Source organism: Priapulus caudatus, unplaced genomic scaffold (assembly GCF_000485595.1).
Source record: "Priapulus caudatus unplaced genomic scaffold, Priapulus_caudatus-5.0.1 Scaffold583, whole genome shotgun sequence".
NCBI classification, from domain to species: domain Eukaryota; kingdom Metazoa; phylum Priapulida; class Priapulimorpha; order Priapulimorphida; family Priapulidae; genus Priapulus; species Priapulus caudatus.
The window spans coordinates 162,356-180,027 of NW_014577644.1; the positions used below are offsets into that span (position 1 = coordinate 162,356).

The 17,672-nt window shown below is 41.0% G+C and overlaps 1 protein-coding gene across 1 annotated transcript in view; it reads right to left on the reverse strand.

The window, feature by feature from the left end:
* LOC106811856 (tyrosine-protein phosphatase 10D-like) overlaps positions 1-17,672 on the reverse strand; it is a gene marked incomplete in the record, with an annotated part of 38,498 nt that overhangs the window by 11,711 nt on the left and 9,115 nt on the right. The window contains 14 exon segments of the mRNA XM_014815575.1: positions 416-525; positions 950-1,112; positions 1,369-1,494; positions 1,702-1,842; positions 2,566-2,850; positions 3,191-3,460; positions 4,465-4,639; positions 4,898-4,998; positions 5,478-5,607; positions 5,804-5,919; positions 6,541-6,668; positions 8,787-8,937; positions 11,923-12,075; positions 12,564-12,654. Of these exon segments, the coding sequence (XP_014671061.1) occupies positions 416-525; positions 950-1,112; positions 1,369-1,494; positions 1,702-1,842; positions 2,566-2,850; positions 3,191-3,460; positions 4,465-4,639; positions 4,898-4,998; positions 5,478-5,607; positions 5,804-5,919; positions 6,541-6,668; positions 8,787-8,937; positions 11,923-12,075; positions 12,564-12,654 (2,140 nt within the window).

A 17,672-nucleotide genomic window follows, 5' to 3' on the forward strand; every position in this document is an offset into this window, starting at 1 on the left:
ACTCATGATAATATATATAAATATATAAGTACAAGATATATGTACGTACGTGGGGTATGTCAAGATTGTATGCTTAATTGATGTGACAAAATTTGGTCACAGGACTTGTAGTAAGAGACATTATAGAGAGCAACACGGGAATTTGTGTGTGTCAGAAGAAAGCATGTGTTTTAATGTTTCAGTAGAGTAAACAGTAGTTTGAAGGGGGTTCTTATATAGGCATATGCTTATAAATAACGGAAATTTATTATTTCACCACTAACCCTAAAGCATTGCCCTCTGTTCGAATGTAGCCTGGACAAGTTTGAGGCAAAGTTTGAAGAAGCTTTGAGGAAAATTGTCAACAGAACCATTGACGATGCCATTAACAACAGATAATAAAATCATAACAGACAAGGCAACAAAATGGTCTCACTCGTTCGGAACTCTAGGGATCTTGAATCTTGGCTCTTGATGTTTCCACTTTTCACAGCCAGTGTGACTTCATATGGTTCTCCTGGGCTCAGCTTGTTAAACTGTACCATGCTACACAAACGAACACACAACCATTATACACGTATAGTTACACTAGTTCACATGCACACTCTCGAACAAAACCTGCCTCACTATCCTTGCAGCACCCATGCATAACCGCTGCTCTGTGCTTGCAGCAGCCTTACAGCATACATGCACACACTCGTACCAAACTACCTCATGCAAACTATGCACTATAACTGACTTGTCGTACTTTCTGCGCAGTACTGACTTCGAACCACCCATTCAACACCCTTAAATGATCGTAACATCACCTATGCATCACTGTTACATCACCTATGCATCACTGTAACATCACCTATGCACCAACCTCATACCCATGCAACATTCATGTACAAGCTTTCAACATACTACATTCTACTGATCACAACCCGCAACCACAGCATCAACGACAATCTCAACCAAACACACTCACAGTGAGCTGGCGTTGCGTGGCAGGAATTTCTCCTTGTCTGTATCGAAAGACACTAGTCTGATGATATAATAGTCAAACGCTCCTGTCTTTGTGGGCGAGACTGTCACATTCACTGTTGTGTTTGACATTTCTATCTGCGTGAAGTTAGACTCAAGTAGTGGCCCTGAAGAAGAAAAATAATGATCGATAATAAATCTCGATCATGATGCCCAATTATTTATTATTATATAAGCAATTATATTCATCACAAATTCGTTAACTGCATGCAATTGTGAGTTAGCAAGATTGTTATGATCATGCTTTACATGCTTACATTCTTATATCCTTTCATGTTACATTTAATGTTTATATGGCTTTTTTTCCTAATTAAAAAAACCAATTACCGTTAATATTTCTCGTTAACTATCGATTACACTCACGTGTCCTTCGTTCGATGGTGGCCGGAATGCTCGTTAGGTTGAAGGCATTCAAATAACTCGACACTGACACGACATACTCCTCCCCCGCCGTCAAGTTATCAAACGAGAAGGTCTCTGCTGCTTTACCTGTGAATGACAAGCGAAGGTCATGGTCATGTCCTTGAAAATATCTCAGTTATAATAGTCAGGGAGCTCATTCAACCCTAAATGTACAACCTTCTGCTATCTAATCAACTTTACGTATAAACTATCAACTGTAATTTATGATAACCCTAAAACCTAATACTATATTGATAACTATCAGAACAAAACCATTCGGTTGCAGTCACTTACCTAGTGTAGCATTACCGTTACGATCCATTCCACTGTAACTGACACGGTATTCATCGAAGTTACCATATGGTGCTAACCAGCCAACTCCTAGTCCAGTATTAGTGTAGAAACGCAGTCTCATATCCCTTGGTGTGCTTGGTCCTAAAAAGCAACACACCCAATATATAACATGACACCATGAGTAACACTATCGTTTCTAAGCTGAATTTTAGGGGAAAAAGCATATTTATGTTCAGCTTTTATTTTTATTGTCTCTTTACATTTCTGTCCCTTAGGATTGAGCTTCCTTGACGGTGAAACTTTGCTCAACAAAATTGCTCATAAGTGTGAATTATAGAAATCATTAGATAATTATAACTTCAGTAAACACGGTCTGCTTAACACAGTAACCGTCAAAACCACCAATACAATGCTATCATCACACATTATTAAAACACGAGAGAAGAGAAGGTGGTATAACGAATCGTAACCATTTTCGTATACAGTGGACCCCCCGAGATACGAACGACCTCCTATTGAACGTAATGTATTCGACAAATGAATAAAATTCAACATACGAACATCTTACGACTCAGCCAATCAGGTAATAAGCCGGTGAGTCAGTTTAAGTACGTGACTCATTGAATGTGGTTGTGCTCTCATGATTGCACTTGCTGTACGTAAATTGCTGTATGTCCTATATAGGGTTCAAGATACGAATTTTTCGTTTCGAGACACGAACAAATCTGTGGAACGAATTAAATCCGTATCTCGGGGGTCCACTGTATTAGAAAATAACGAAAGACACAGATAACACCAATCAAAATGAACCACGTCCGTAAGAGAAATACCGATTAGGAATGCACTGAAAAGTCATTCACGTACTTGTGGCCTGCACCGCGGTGATGGGATCACTGTACTGGTTATGAGCCACACTCTCCACTGACAGCTTGTATTCGCTGCCCGACTCGAGTCTCCTCACGATCACGCTACGCCGTGACGTGTTCGTGACGACCATCGTCTGCTCGAGTCCGTCAGATGACGACGACACGTTGACACGAAATGCGTTGATGAAGGCAGCGTCATCGTCCACGAACGCCCACGTCACCAGCATTGTACTGTTGGTGACGTTAGCCGTCGGCACGTGCAGGTCGTACGGCGCTAGCGGCACTGCAAATAAGCGCACCGCAGATTAGATAAACGAAGCGTTATGCTCTTGGAAACAATACTGTTGCATTGTATAGTTTTACGTGATTCACGAATGTTGGCACAGTCATTTGTGCCCAGCATAAAGCAAGCAACACACTTGCGCCAACTGAAAATCACAGCAGAAATTAGCCAAAATAGTATGACAAAACTTTTAATGTAATGTAGTAATTATGATATACATAAGAAAGTCTTAAATATATTTAAATAAATAAATATACAGGGTTTCATCATCCTCTTTTAATTATCAATACTCACTATAGTTAACAGTATCCACTAATCCTTACGAGTGTCAAATGCTCACCTAAAGATATGTTTTTATACAGTGGTTCGCTCTTTTCACCATAGCTATTGGCAGTCAAGTTCAACTGGTAAACAGCACCAGGAGTCAGACCAGTGACTGTGACTTCAGACACTGCATTGCTCACTTCCCGTGTGTAGATCAAGTCATTGTTCACGAGTCCATACAAAAGTGAAAGGGAGGTCGATGGGGTGCTGCCATCTGCGGGCGACCACTTCAGTTGAAAGCTGTCAGCGGATGGTATAAGTGCAGTGATGATGGGTTGAAGAGGCTCTGTAGAAATAAATAATAGAGTATGTGAATTCGGTGTCATTGTTCGATGCTATTGCTATATTGCGATGGGGGTCAAACAAGCTGTAAACTGTAAATGGCTTTTAAAACAGAGCCTATAGAGCGCTATATTGTAAAATTAATAATATCAACAGCGTATTAAGAAGGAGAGCGTACAACGGTGAAATGCTGAAACCATGCTGTAGTATTAGTCAAATTAATAAACTTTGCCTATTTTATTTTGACGATTCCTTGATATTTTGGCATTATTGATTTTTTGGTTTTATTGATCAGCTGTCCTACCTTGCAAATATAAAACAAACCGCTTGTCCCTACGATGCCTCTACGCTGAGATAATGAGCGGTGAAAATCTGGTATTTTCGCCGAAAACCGACTCGAGATACGTAGATACTGTCTCTCGTTCTGGCGATAGCTTCGGGAAACCTCGCGTGTTTCCGTCATTCATTGACAATGAAATTTCTTTTCCTTCTACAATCTCGCATTTCCAGTCATTGACGCAGCCATTACTCCACAAAAACGTCTTGTCATTTATCGCCATGGTGATGACCCGCCCCTTACGCTGGATGTAGTAACGCTGTAGTAATAACGTATCAAGTCAGCGCTACACAGCGGCGACCGGAAGCAACAATAGAGTCCACAAAACGAGAGACAGTCGCAGTAAACACTGATCTCGAGTGGGTTTTCGGCGAAAATACCAGATTTTCACCGCTCATTATCTCAGCATAGAGGCATCGTAGGTACATGCGGTTTGTTTTATATTAACAAGGTAGGACAGCTGCTCATTAATACTGCAAAGAATCGTCAAAATAAAATGGGGAAAGTTTATTAATTCGACTAATACTGCAACATGGTTTCAGCATTTCACCGTTGTACGCTCTCCTTCTTTATACGCTCTTGATAATATGTAAAATATGCGGTTAAGGCGTATCACGTGGTCGTGTTAAAGTGCTAGCTTAGTTTGCTCGTATACGAGCGCAGACTCTTACTTGTAGCTTGTAGTGCTGTTGATACATCACTGCTAACATTGTTGCTGACTGCTACGACGTTAATAGTAAACTGCTGCCCTGGTGGAAGCCGATCTACAATAGCAGCATGTTCTATTGTCTGCAGCTTAAATTGTTCGTCCATCTTACTCTGTTGCACAACATTGGCCACTGTTACCTAAAAGACGAACAGTAACACGATGGTAAGATATGTATTTACTAAGGAAAATGACCAGTCCATTCAGACCTAGTTCAGGCGTACTTGGTCTACTATATAGCCGTACAAGTAGGGATCTTCCACTACGGTGAAGAAATAGAATGAACTTTTGATCTTCTTTACTAGAAGACCTGTGACTGCACTTATCGAGTGAAAAAATAAATGCCATCCCGTAACACAGCTAGCCAAAGTAGTAAAAACCTGCATTAACTAACGTACCACAAAATATTGCTGCTGGCTGGTCATATCGACTTTCCATGATAAACTTATGGCAGATGTATTCAATGCCAAAGCTTGCAGGTTAAGAACGGGCAGAGGTCCTAAAAGTAGTGATGTCATAAAACAATTTATGAGTACGCACCAATGCAGGATCTTTAAACGTAAACGTGCGTTTAAATATTACTTTATACGTATCATTAGTATAGCAAGATGCAGTATGAGAATATTACTCGCAACAAAAACAGATACGACTTGGTACGATGTTTCATAGCCCTGGTATTTAATCAGTTCATCTCCTACGAAAATATTTCTTCATCGAAGAATTGGTGTCATCGGTTTATATAACATGAGGATATCATCAGGAGTGAATTAAAACACATTTTCTTCTTCACTACTGCATGATATCATATTAAGAATAAATCAATACTTTTAGAATTTCTAAAAGCTGTTCTACAACACTACACTACTAATATTAAACATTTGGTTATATTGGTTTTGGTTAAGATTTCTGACCCCATATCTAAGTATTTCGCACTTTTCTGTGCGATTCTATTTAGCACGAATGAAATCTTATACGTACGGGCAGTAACATTGTAGCTGACCCCGTCACTTAACATTCCATTGCTGACCGTCGCCATGGAAACCGTCAGCATCTTCCCTGGCATCATATCACCAATCAGCATGGACAAGTCACCTGTCAGCTGTAAATTCTGTTAAAAAAAAGTCGGAATTTTGTCTCGAGGTTTACAAAGAAATCGAGAATTGATATACTTACGAGATTATAGTAACACACAATAGTAAGGTCATTAAATAACACTTTATATCATACTCAATCAACGTTTGATAAGGTTGGAATGTTTCTGTTACGCTGCCCTTTGTCGACATAAAATAAAATATGACACTTACTCCGGCATATTCAAGGCGGAATTCATCAAAGCTGCCCACTGATGGAGGTCTCCATGACAACAGCGCAGATGACGATGTTGTTTCTAACACACCCATGCTCTCTGGTGGTAATGGAACTGTGGGGACATCACATACTATACTATAATATACTATATATATATGTATATAGTATATTATAGTTAGTTAAATCCTTCCCGCGCCTTCATACGCATAGCGTATAGCTACAGGCGCATAGGGCGGTGCCTATATCTCCGTTTCTGTAACCCTGAGGCCCCGCAGCTGCTTTCACAGTAAATGCTACAGTAGGGGGTTAGTCCACTTTAGCACTGCGAGTTAACTTGCCACGCTGAATGCTAAGCAGAGAAGCCGTGTGTACCATTTTTCAAGTCTTTGGTATGACCCGGCCGAGAGTTGAACCCCCGACCTTCCACATACGAGGCGAGCACTCAACCATTGAGCCATCGCAGTGGTATAGTATATAGTATATATTATATAGTATATTATAGGTTATAAGTTTATTAACCAATAAATATCTTTTTAATTAAAAGTCAATCTCATATATTTTGGTTCGATATATCGGGAAGATATGCTAGATGTGCAACGTTTAATTGTGATACTGATGGCTATAGTGCAATCACACATCATTCCCTCTCAAACGACTTACATCTTATCTTGCCCTTACAAATGTAATCATTGTGATAATACAATAAGACAGTGCAGGTAACACGAGGGCATACCTGTCGATACATTGATTGTTGCTGCTTGTGAGCTCTTGTTGTGAAAGATGGCGTAGATAGAGAATGAATAGCTCGATCCCGGTTCGAGCTTGTCCACCCGCGTCGGAGAGGTGGCATTCTTAATCAAGCTGCAACACAAGAGCGTGCTAGCGGTTAACTATCCAGATTGTGCCGCATCGGCGCACAAACAACTTGTGAAATGCAGTTGGCAGAAGGAGGGCAGTGAGGCACAGGGGAGTCTTTACTGAATGCCGTACGCATTTCTTAATGCCGAATTTATTAGGTGGAACAATGATCTGGCACAACAGTTAGCCAAGAAGAAGAAATGGCAGGTTGCTTCTGTTTGGCTGAGTAACTGTGAAGGCCAAACCCCACTCAAGCGCAATGCAGTTAAATCCCAATATGTATATCAAGCAGTGTTGTAGGTCTCGAGGCCGGTCTTGGCCTCGAGACCGGCCTCGAGACCGTTTTCCTTGGTCTCGGTCTCGGTCTCGGAGTGCAATGACTCGGACTCGGACTCGAGCCCTCCGGACTCGAGGACTCGGGTTGAGGCCGGCTCGAGGCCACTACATACATAGTACACAACTGTACATATTGTAACACGCAGTTTACAAGAATTTAAAACTAAAACTCCTAGGTTTTCTAGATAGACGGCCTAATCTTGTAACGTTTTCAATGGCTCGATTAAGATTCTTGTCCCTTTGGTTTGAATCTGCTGTCACCTCGTCCCTTTGCGCTTTTTCTCCCACTTCTTTCTCTTCTTCTACCACTTCGAAGGTACTAGCACTCTCTCATTTGGTTCAACAAGCCGTGTCATTCACGTAAAACACAAATGGATCCGTTACTTTAACACGTTTCGTATGACTCGTGTCTCTGTGTTTTCGGCTGACTATACACTTTCGAATGTCTACGATGCACTGTTGCGATTTTTTCCCTTGATGTTCCTTAAATGTAACGAGCATGTACTTTAAGGAGTAATTTACTCAAGGAGAGATTCTGTTCAGACAGTTGTTGTTGAGAGTTGTTATGCACTATGCATTATAATCATTTATACATAGTACAAAAATACATGACTGTATGCAGTGATTGCTTCATTCGCATTGTTCGCTTGTTACTCAAGGAGAGATTCTGTTAATCCACACGTTTCTGTTAATCCACACGTTAATCCAAAGAGAGAGTTCAGCTAATACAGTGTATACGCGCATATATACATACATTGTATAAATCGACAAAATGATGACTTACGCATAAGTCGTAATTTTCCTAAGTCGACACAAATATGCTGGTCCCCAAAAGTGTCGACTTATGCAAGTTTTACTGTACTTTCTATTTCATGCAAACAAGTGACAGATCCAGGACTATCCAGGGGCAGGAGACACCCCCCCCCCCAATTTTTGAACAAACACATACATAGAAGTGAGTGGCCTTGTCGGTCTGTGCCCCCTTTTTTTTAATCAAAGCTGGACTCGGACTCGGACTCGGACTCGGGTGGCGTGGACTCGGACTCGGACTCGGACTTGGAAGGTGCGGACTCGGACTCGGAGGGTGCGGACTCGGACTCGGACTCGGACTCGGACTCGGGGGGTGCGGACTCGACTACAACACTGATATCAAGCGGGAAAAACATTTAACAAATAAAAGTAAACGTGTGGTAAGCATAGGGGTAGGACTTTTAGGTGTGGTTGTTGTTAGAGCATAAAGGGTTAGATATGCTTCACAAAAAGCTTATATTAGATAGATTAGCTGTAATATAAACATCTTTCACTTAAATTTAACAGTACTACACCCTACACGAAGAGTACCATAAAAATAAACTTTCTTCTGCTTTAATTTTACTGTGCATTGCCTTGTAAAGTTTATATAAATATGTGATCACAAATATGAGATTTATTGTTATTCTATTGTAAATATTTAAAACCACCCACTCTTCATCATCAAACTTCATCTCACTAGGATTCAATAAAAACAATGTTTGTTTTTATTCAATCCTTATATTACCTGATGGATGCATGCATGCGTGTGCCTTCGTGTACGTGTTTGCGCTTGCCAGTGCGTGCATGTGTGTGCGCGCGCGTGCGTTCGTATAAGCAAGAGAGAGAAGACTGGATGGTTGGTTTTACATGATATTTCAGAATTGGCTGTTGCACTGGTAAATCAGAAAAACAAGCAAATCTGTTTACATTTCACCTCACCATCTGGTAACTGATAGTACAATCTGATTGCAGAGAGCATCTAAGTCTTTTTACCTGACTTGTCCTAGAATTCCCACTTCGAGATCATTACTCTTGCCATAGTTGACTATATATGTGTTCGCCTGACCGATTGCTGGGGGTTCCCACTCTAGCAGCACATTGTCCGTTTCAGACTGACCCCTAACACCGCCGGGCACTTCTGGCACTAAAATGTAGGAAAAACACAAGGTTTCACAAGGTTTTAAGCTTTACACACACGCACGCGCGGACATTTTATAATACATACATGCATACAATACATACATACAAAGAAATCTCCTTTTATACCAGCCTCAGTGAAAGTGTGAGCATCTAGAATACACACACTATATAATGGGATAGCTGCGCACACACTAGAACAACAATGGTTCCATATACAGTAGCATGCACCGCGTACCCATGCAAACATATGAAACGTTTGATACAGTTAAACAACCCCTTGTGCAAATAGGGCCACACTGGCCGACCTATGTATATGTCAACGTTACTGCCCTCCTGATTGCAGTTTCAATATTATTGAAAAAGCTCGAAAAAACTACTGTTTATGTTATATCTTCCTACCATGCATGCCATGGTACGAAGCTATATAAGAACACGCATGCAAGCAGTGATAAAACTGCTGGAGCAGTTTCCTCAGTTCAAATAATGATATACGAAACACGCCCTCCGCCACTGAACAATTCCAGTTGGTCAACAATATACCTTCACAGGTAACTGTCACTTTCTGGCGGTGACTGCAATACCGTACTGAATTTTCTATCAGCTACAGTTTTACAGCTAGTGAATGACACGAGATTCTACCTCTAACTGACTTCCTGGACAATGACAGACTAAGAACATGCAGGCGGGTAGTAGCGAGAGAGAGAGGAGCGCGCACGAGAGAGAGAGAGAGAGAGAGAGAGAGAGAGAAAGAAAGAGGCGAGAGAGAGCAAGAAGAAAGAGAAGAAGAGAAATGGAGAACGAGAGAGAGAGAGCGAGAGATGGGAGACAGAGAGAAGGAGGAGAGAGACGAGAAGAGAGAGAGAGAGAGAGAGAGAGAGAGAGAGAAGAGAGAAGAGAGAGAGCAGAGAGAGAGCGAGAAGAGCAAGAGAAAGAGAGAGAGAAATGGAGGAGAGAGATGCGAGAGAAGGGAGACAGAGAGAAAGGAGAGTAAAGAATTGACGGAGAGAGAGAGAGAGAGAGGAGAGAGGAGAGAGCGAGGAGGAGAGAGAGAGGTAGAGGGAGAGGGAGGAGAGAGAGAGAGGAGCTGCGAGAGAGAAAGAGAGAGAGAGAGAGAGAGAGAGAGAGAGAGAGAGAGATGAGAGAGAGAGAGAGAGAGAGGAGAGAGAGAGAGAGAGAAGATGAGGAGGAGAGGAGAGAAGAGAGAGAGAAGAAGAGAGAGGGGAAGAGAGAGAGAGAAAGAGAGAGGAGGAGAGAGAGAGAGAGAGAGATGAGAGAGACGAAGAAGAGAGAGAAGAGAGAGAGCGAGAGGAGAGAGATGAGGAGGAGAGGGAGAGAGAGAGAGATGAGAGAGGAGAGAGAGAAGAGAGAGAGAGATGAGAGAGAGAGAGAGAGAGAGAGAGAGAGAGAGAGAGAGAGAGTCAAGAAGTAGGACATAAGACACGCCGATATAGCTTGTGCGAAAAAAGTACAACAAAGGGGAGGAATAAGTAGAACAACGGTGGAACTTTTTGCAGTAGCCTTTGCTTGCTTTTTTCTTCTGTGGATAATTCACACGTGCCCTTCAACATTCTACCGATTGAGTGATGAAGGGTTTTAGCTCAGCACATGAGACAAGAAAGGGCAGAAACTCTCTTGCATGCAATATTTTATAATTCTGATAACACATGCGTGTTATATATCAAACGACACTGCTTGTGCTGTATTCCAACCAAACATGGACACGCATACTGCTTAACAAAACACGCATAATCACTTCGTGAAACGAAAAAAATAGCAAGCCGCATGGCAGAGAAGAAAATAATAAGAGTAATAATGAAAGTGTCAATGACACTGTAGCTCACCACAAAAAAGGACACAAATGAGTGAGTAAGAAGAAGTCAGTTTTAATTGAGCAACCATCGACGTACATTATAGAAACGATTGCCATCTGTATATTGCAATAATAATTTATAAACCAAAATGAATCACAATTTGTGACCGTAGATGGCGCTATAGCCGCTTTGTAGCGATGGCGTTTGAAATAAATAGGTTATGCTGCGTTCCGACATGTTTTGTAAAACTTTACTCTAATATGGACGTTTTATCGGCAGGGTGGAGAGGAAATACCAATTTTGCATTAAAGATATTGTCAATGAAATCTTGTAAAACGAACCAGACGAGTGTCACACCACAGACTGTTAGTTATCTGCGTTATATGCTATATAATTGCCAAACCCTACCTAATTTGCATAATTTTTTTTTAAATATCAAAACCCCTAGCCCTTATTCATTCACATACCAAAAATGAGCAAAATCCGTTGAACCTGAACTGACTAATAGCAATTCCCATTTTTGCCAAAAAATTGCCGTGGCTCGAAAGTACGTCGACTGGCGTGCTTCAAAATAGGACGTTTAATAGGAGCATAGCAGTAACAACTCAGACGATGTCAAGGTGAGCTAAAAACTTGATCTCTTGGCAAAACAGAGAAGTATGACTGGCATGATTAAGCGGTGGTAGGTCTAACTCAGACATCATCAACTAAACCCCCCTGGTTGCCAACCGGGGGTACTAGTACCCCATGGGGGTACTAGCGAACACCACAGGGGGTACCTGGTAAGCCTCTTAGACAATTTAAAAAAAGTAGTGCTATATAATAATCAGCGGGTAATTCAGGCATCTCTATCGACGGTGCCAACAAGTCATGGTTTTAAAAAAGTTAGTTTCTGCCATGCAGCAGCAGTCCTCTCATTGAACTGTCGTTTAGGGCACAGTGCGCTTGATTGGAAAAATTCGCCGTGCGACTGCATTAATAAAACATAAACATGATATCAAAATATTCATGACAATACATCAGTGTTGGTTCTTCATTTTGCTTATGGTGGGCGAAAGGGTACCAGGAGATAGCGTAAAAAAATTTGGGGTACGAGGAGTTCAAAAGGTTGGGAACCACTGCGTTACTAAAGCATCATTACAACTTCTGAAAAATAACTTATGCAAAGCTATACGCACCCGTCGCAGTGTTGAATATCTTGAAGAACTTCGCTGCGGTTCCATTGTTGAACTCCGCAATGATCTGCACAGTGAACAGTGTTCCGGGCAGCATGTTCGGTATCCGCACGTTCCCGGCATCACTGGCGACGGTGCCGTTCACAATGAGTTCACCTAATGAACATATTTCCATTATTTAATACACATAATAATGTAAACTAACATTGTTTATAATCGATTGTAATTTTGGGTCTATCAGCAATAGGTTGTACAATGTAACATACTTTTATAGAACTTGTAAGTCGATATAACTTATAAGCTATAGAAAAGTATATATAGTGACATTGCTGGTTAAACTTATACATTGTTAATACATGTCATATTTAATTAATGACTGTGAAACGAATGGGGGCAGACAGCACAACCAACTACTAGTTAGTAGTACCAATCATATCAATTATTCTATAACTCATTACCTACGTTTACAAATTGAACAGATACGCATATGCTATCATTAATATTCCATCAATGGAGGTCTAATGTTTCGAAGCAGTCGTGCACTGGAGTAATTAAGATCACTGCAATGAATCACGATGTGTCGATCAATACTTTACGGTAGTAGACTACTCTCTTGATCTGACTCAGTATTGCAGTACGTATACCTGTATCTGAGGAGAATATCACCACCCTGTAGTTGGAGAAATCATAGTTCGGCTTCGCCAGCTCCAAATGTAGTTCTGCCGCTTTTAGCTCCTGCAACACACACAGCAAGGGAAACATACTTGTTTACTAAAATTACGTATTTACTAATATTCCTAAATTATGAACCATGCAAAGCAGGTTCGACCATTTTACGTCAATCATTATTTCGAACAATATGTCCCTTCGCTTTGCCGCATAGGAACCGGGAATTGAGTCGCTGCTTGTAGCGGACAGGTGGGCTATATTGGTAGAGCTAGTTCTACATCAGGTAAAACTTTTATCATGACTGTGATACAGTCTTGTCAGTGTCAGAGCTCACTAGTAAGCTCTCACTAGATCTCACTAGTAAGCTCTCACTAGATCTCAGTAAGCTCTCACTGGATAGCTGGTGGACAGGTCCCCCCGCGCAAACATTCAGCAGAGTGTCAGCGCACCAAACCATAGCATCTCACGACGTACATGAATGACGTCATGATGACGTCATGATGTGAATGACGTCAGGAGCACATGAATGAATCATCTCTCATGGATGGCTGCAGGTCAGGTGCATATCCCCCCCCCGCATACTACATGGCGACCATGTACATAAGGTAATACAAATAAGTACATAATGCAATTTATGAGCCTACGGGATCACTGGGAGCTTATACTAGGATAAAGATCCCAATTTTCCCCGTCAGTTCAACCCTCTATTGTCACTAATTCAACAAACTAAATCCTTCCCGCGCCTATGTGGCGCATAGGGCGGTGCCTATCTCCGTTTCCTTACCCGAGGCCACGCAGCTGCTTTCACAGTAAATACTTCAGCAGGGGGTTAGTCCACTGGTAGCACTGCGAGTTAGCTTTTGTCACTAATGGGTGAAGGTATTTCAAAAGATCTACGATTCGTGTTGGCAGAGTATAGAGCAATTCAGGCAATCCAGTGCTCATAAAGAGACTGCGAGGATACAGAGGTAAAGCGTCCGCTGGTCTATTCACACTCCCGTAAATTGTGTAATACACGCGCCTGCTACTCACACACGTCTCACATTTACTCTGCCATTAGCAGCCATAACTGAACGCAAAAACCCCAAAAGAGCAATGAAACTCGATCCACACCCACAACAAACTTGTGTCAAGAACGCAGGAAGACATATCGTGTGTCTAAAACTAAAGGTAAGGTAGTTTACGAGCGCCCCCCCCCCGTTGGTTACGTGACAGCATTCTTTTGTAATTGTGCGTTTTACACGGAAAGTTGAACGCCCTAATAATACCTACAGCTCGGCAGAGATAACCATGTAATTATGCAGGCATACACGTACGCGAAAACCATTCGTTTGGGACAAAACCACCATGCTCGCGTGCGTGCGTGTGCGTGCGTGCGTGTGCGCGTGCGTGTGTGCGTGTGTGTGCGTGCGTGGGTGCGTGCGCGCGTGCGTGTGTGCGTCCGTGTGTGTGTGTGCGTGCGTGCGCGCGTGCGTGTGTGCGCGCATGCGTGTACTTGCGTGTGGGTGCGTGTGTGCGTGCGTGTGGGTGCGTGCGGCTGGGTAGTTCACTTGGCAGGCAGCGCGTTCCCGGGGCCAGCCTATACGCAGGAGATGTGAGCACGACCCTCCCCGATCTACATCACCTTCTATACTATGATGATTATTACATCACCTTCTATACTACAATAACATGTATGATGATTATTACATCACCTTCTATACTACAATAACATGATGATGATTATTACATCACCTTCTATACTACAATAACATGTATGATGATTATTACATCACCTTCTATACTACAATAACATGTATGATGATTATTACATCACCTTCTATACTACAATAACATGTATGATGATTATTACATCACCTTCTATACTACAATAACATCGCACGGACACGCATCGGACGCGCACACACACACACGCACGCACCACGCACGGACTCACGCTCGCACGCACGCACCCACACACACGCACGCCCACGCGCACACGCACACGCACACGCACACGCGCGCGCACACACACACACACATCACAAATATGGCTGTGGTGCCATTTCGAATCCTTCGCGGGGTTATACAATAGGAAATAAAGTGAAACAGGTTTAACTGGATACCGAAATTAGGTGGTCGGGGGCAATATCATTCATTCAACGTCATTTATACATAGGCAAGTAAGAACGACCACGCAGCTCAGATTATCCGAGCAACTTGAATAACTCGGAAAACTTGAAAAACCTTGAATTATTCCAGTACTGGTCAAATAGCGAACACATCATAAAGCACATGTTAAATTACAATCGAGGATTTTTCTAAATTTAAATGTGTATTACACATTAAAACTGGGGAAAATAAGAAAAGTAGTTGTCCGGTAAGTTGCTTAATTGTTATATTTGTTATAATTTGCGCGTGAAATTACTGGCGTAATATGAGTTTTGGTACTAACTAATGCATACGTGTCAAATGCTGACACCTGGCTAATAACATGTGCCCTTCACAGCACGGTCACAGGAACACAATTATGTTCTCTACAGATAAAACAGCATCATATTGTAGCAAAACATTTCCATATCACTGATATCACTCTCAGCAAAACCCTCCGTAATTACATAATTATCCGTAATTACATAAACTTATAAACGGTAACCTGATGTAATGAACGATAATGATATATTTTGTAATCGACATTGGCAATGTCGGTGACCTGCCACACCTCCACACGCGCGCACAATTCTACCAACACATTCGATCTCGATCCCACCCAAAATGTCTCTCGGTCGTGTCACATACAAGAACATTTCAAAGGGATTTTCTCATTCCCTGTCGTCATACGACGAGGCAGTTTCCTGTGATTCACACGATACAGAATGATGCAGAGATTGCGAGTATACACACGCCTGTAGAGCGACCTTCAGTACGTTTGAACGCATGGCGCAGACGCATCACGTAGAACGTCATATCAAGCCCTAATCTGACTATTAGTTATACTTATGAAGCATATAATGTGCGTGCATGGTGCACATGTGCACAATGCACCTGAACTGGAAAGGTCTTGAATACAGCGAAATTGTATGAGCGTTCTTTAGAGATAGCCAAAATCATATCACTATACTAGGTTAGCATGGCCATGTATATTTTATCCTCTTTTTCGCCTATTGTAGAACAGTTAGTTGGCTGGGGTAAGTAAGTGGCCTTCAATAATTTCTTGAGGTTATGCAAATTATGAAGTAAGGTTACATAATATCAAGACCTAATAATACCTATTATACCTATAACACCTATGTATTATTATCTCTTGATAATATAAACGATAAAAATTTCAGCCTAGCTCTGCGCGGTGAACATTGACAGTAGTTGGAGATCAATCAGTGTGGCACGCAGTGGTAGAACTGTAACAGTATCAGGCGATCAGGCAGGAGAGCCATGATATAGAATATATCAGGGGTTAACAATGACAAATCATTTGTTTTCATTATGATTATTCATATCAATTGACAATTTGTCATTATTAACCCCTGACAATATAGACTATATAGACTATATTATGATAATAATATAGATGTGTATAATATAGATAATCTGTATTATACACTCCTGATTTTATGCTACTCGACGTTTACCTCAGCCATGTGTTATAGCTGCCAGAATATATGGTTGAGCGTGTGATTATAACAGGAGTGCATAATATAGATATATATAGGCCTATAATGCAGTCCTGATTATAACGTGGAGAGATCTCAATCCGCCCTCCCCCCGGGTGTACTTCATGGTCACTGATGATCACCTCACACCGGCGTTTGTACATACCTCACTGCTGCAGGCACGCGGGTATGATGATTAGAACTGGTTATTCGCGTGCATTCCTCTGCGCTCTTCCCCCCAAGCTTGTCACGAGCAAGGAAGAAGAACTGCTGTAACATCACCGCATAAACGAACGAGAGCATGCACTGCCTCCCAAGGGGTTTCTAAGTTGCCACCATATAATAATAACAGGAGTGTATAATAATAATATATATATATAATATATATATATATGATACACTTCTGATAATAATAAATGACTTTCACGTTATCCACAGGGGGTAAATTCCTCGCACTATATGACCACTAATCTGAAATTACTACACTACAAGCGAGTGGACTAACACTACTCCTAGGTAGAGGTGCATTCGCGTTGCTTATGTCATTCTAAATGGCTGTATGTGCGTTAGATTTACTCACCGTGCCATTAACAGACGATAATGAGTATGAGCGTATTACAAGCTAATGGACTATAAAGCTATCTCTGGATAAGATTAAATACCCNTAATAGAACTTTACCAGAACTTTATCAATAGTTTAATAGAACCAAGAGCGTATTAAGAAGGCTTTAACGTTCTTCTTTATACGCTCTTGATAGAACTTTACCAGAACTTTACCAGTAGTTTAATAGATCTTTACCAGAACTTTATCAATAGATTAATAGAACTTTAACAGAACTTTATCAATAGTTTAATAGAACTTTAACAGAACTTTATATCAGTAGTTTAATAGAACTTCACCAGAACATTATCAATAGATTAATAGAACTTTAACAGAACTTTATCAATAGTTTAATAGAACTTTACCAGAACTTTACCAGTAGTTTAATAGATCATTACCAGAACTTTATCAATAGATTAATAGAACTTTAACAGAACTTTATCAATAGTTTAATAGAACTTTAACAGAACTTTATATCAGTAGTTTAATAGAACTTTACCAGAACATTATCAATAGATTAATAGAACTTTAACAGAACTTTATCAATAGTTTAATAGAACTTTACCAGAACATTATCAGTAGTTTAATAGAACTTTAACAGAACATTATCAGTAGTTTAATAAAACTTTAACAGAACGTTATCAGTAGTTTAATAAAACTTTAACAGAAATTTTATATGTAGTTAAGTTTAATAGAACTTGACCAGAACTTTATCAATAGTTTAATAGAACTTTAACCGAACTTTATCAGTAGTTTAATAGAACGTTAACCGAACTTTATCAGTAGTTTAATAGAACTTTACCAGCCTTCGCCGCCCTGGTAAGTTTGCTTACTTAGTTTTGCTGAGAGGGTCT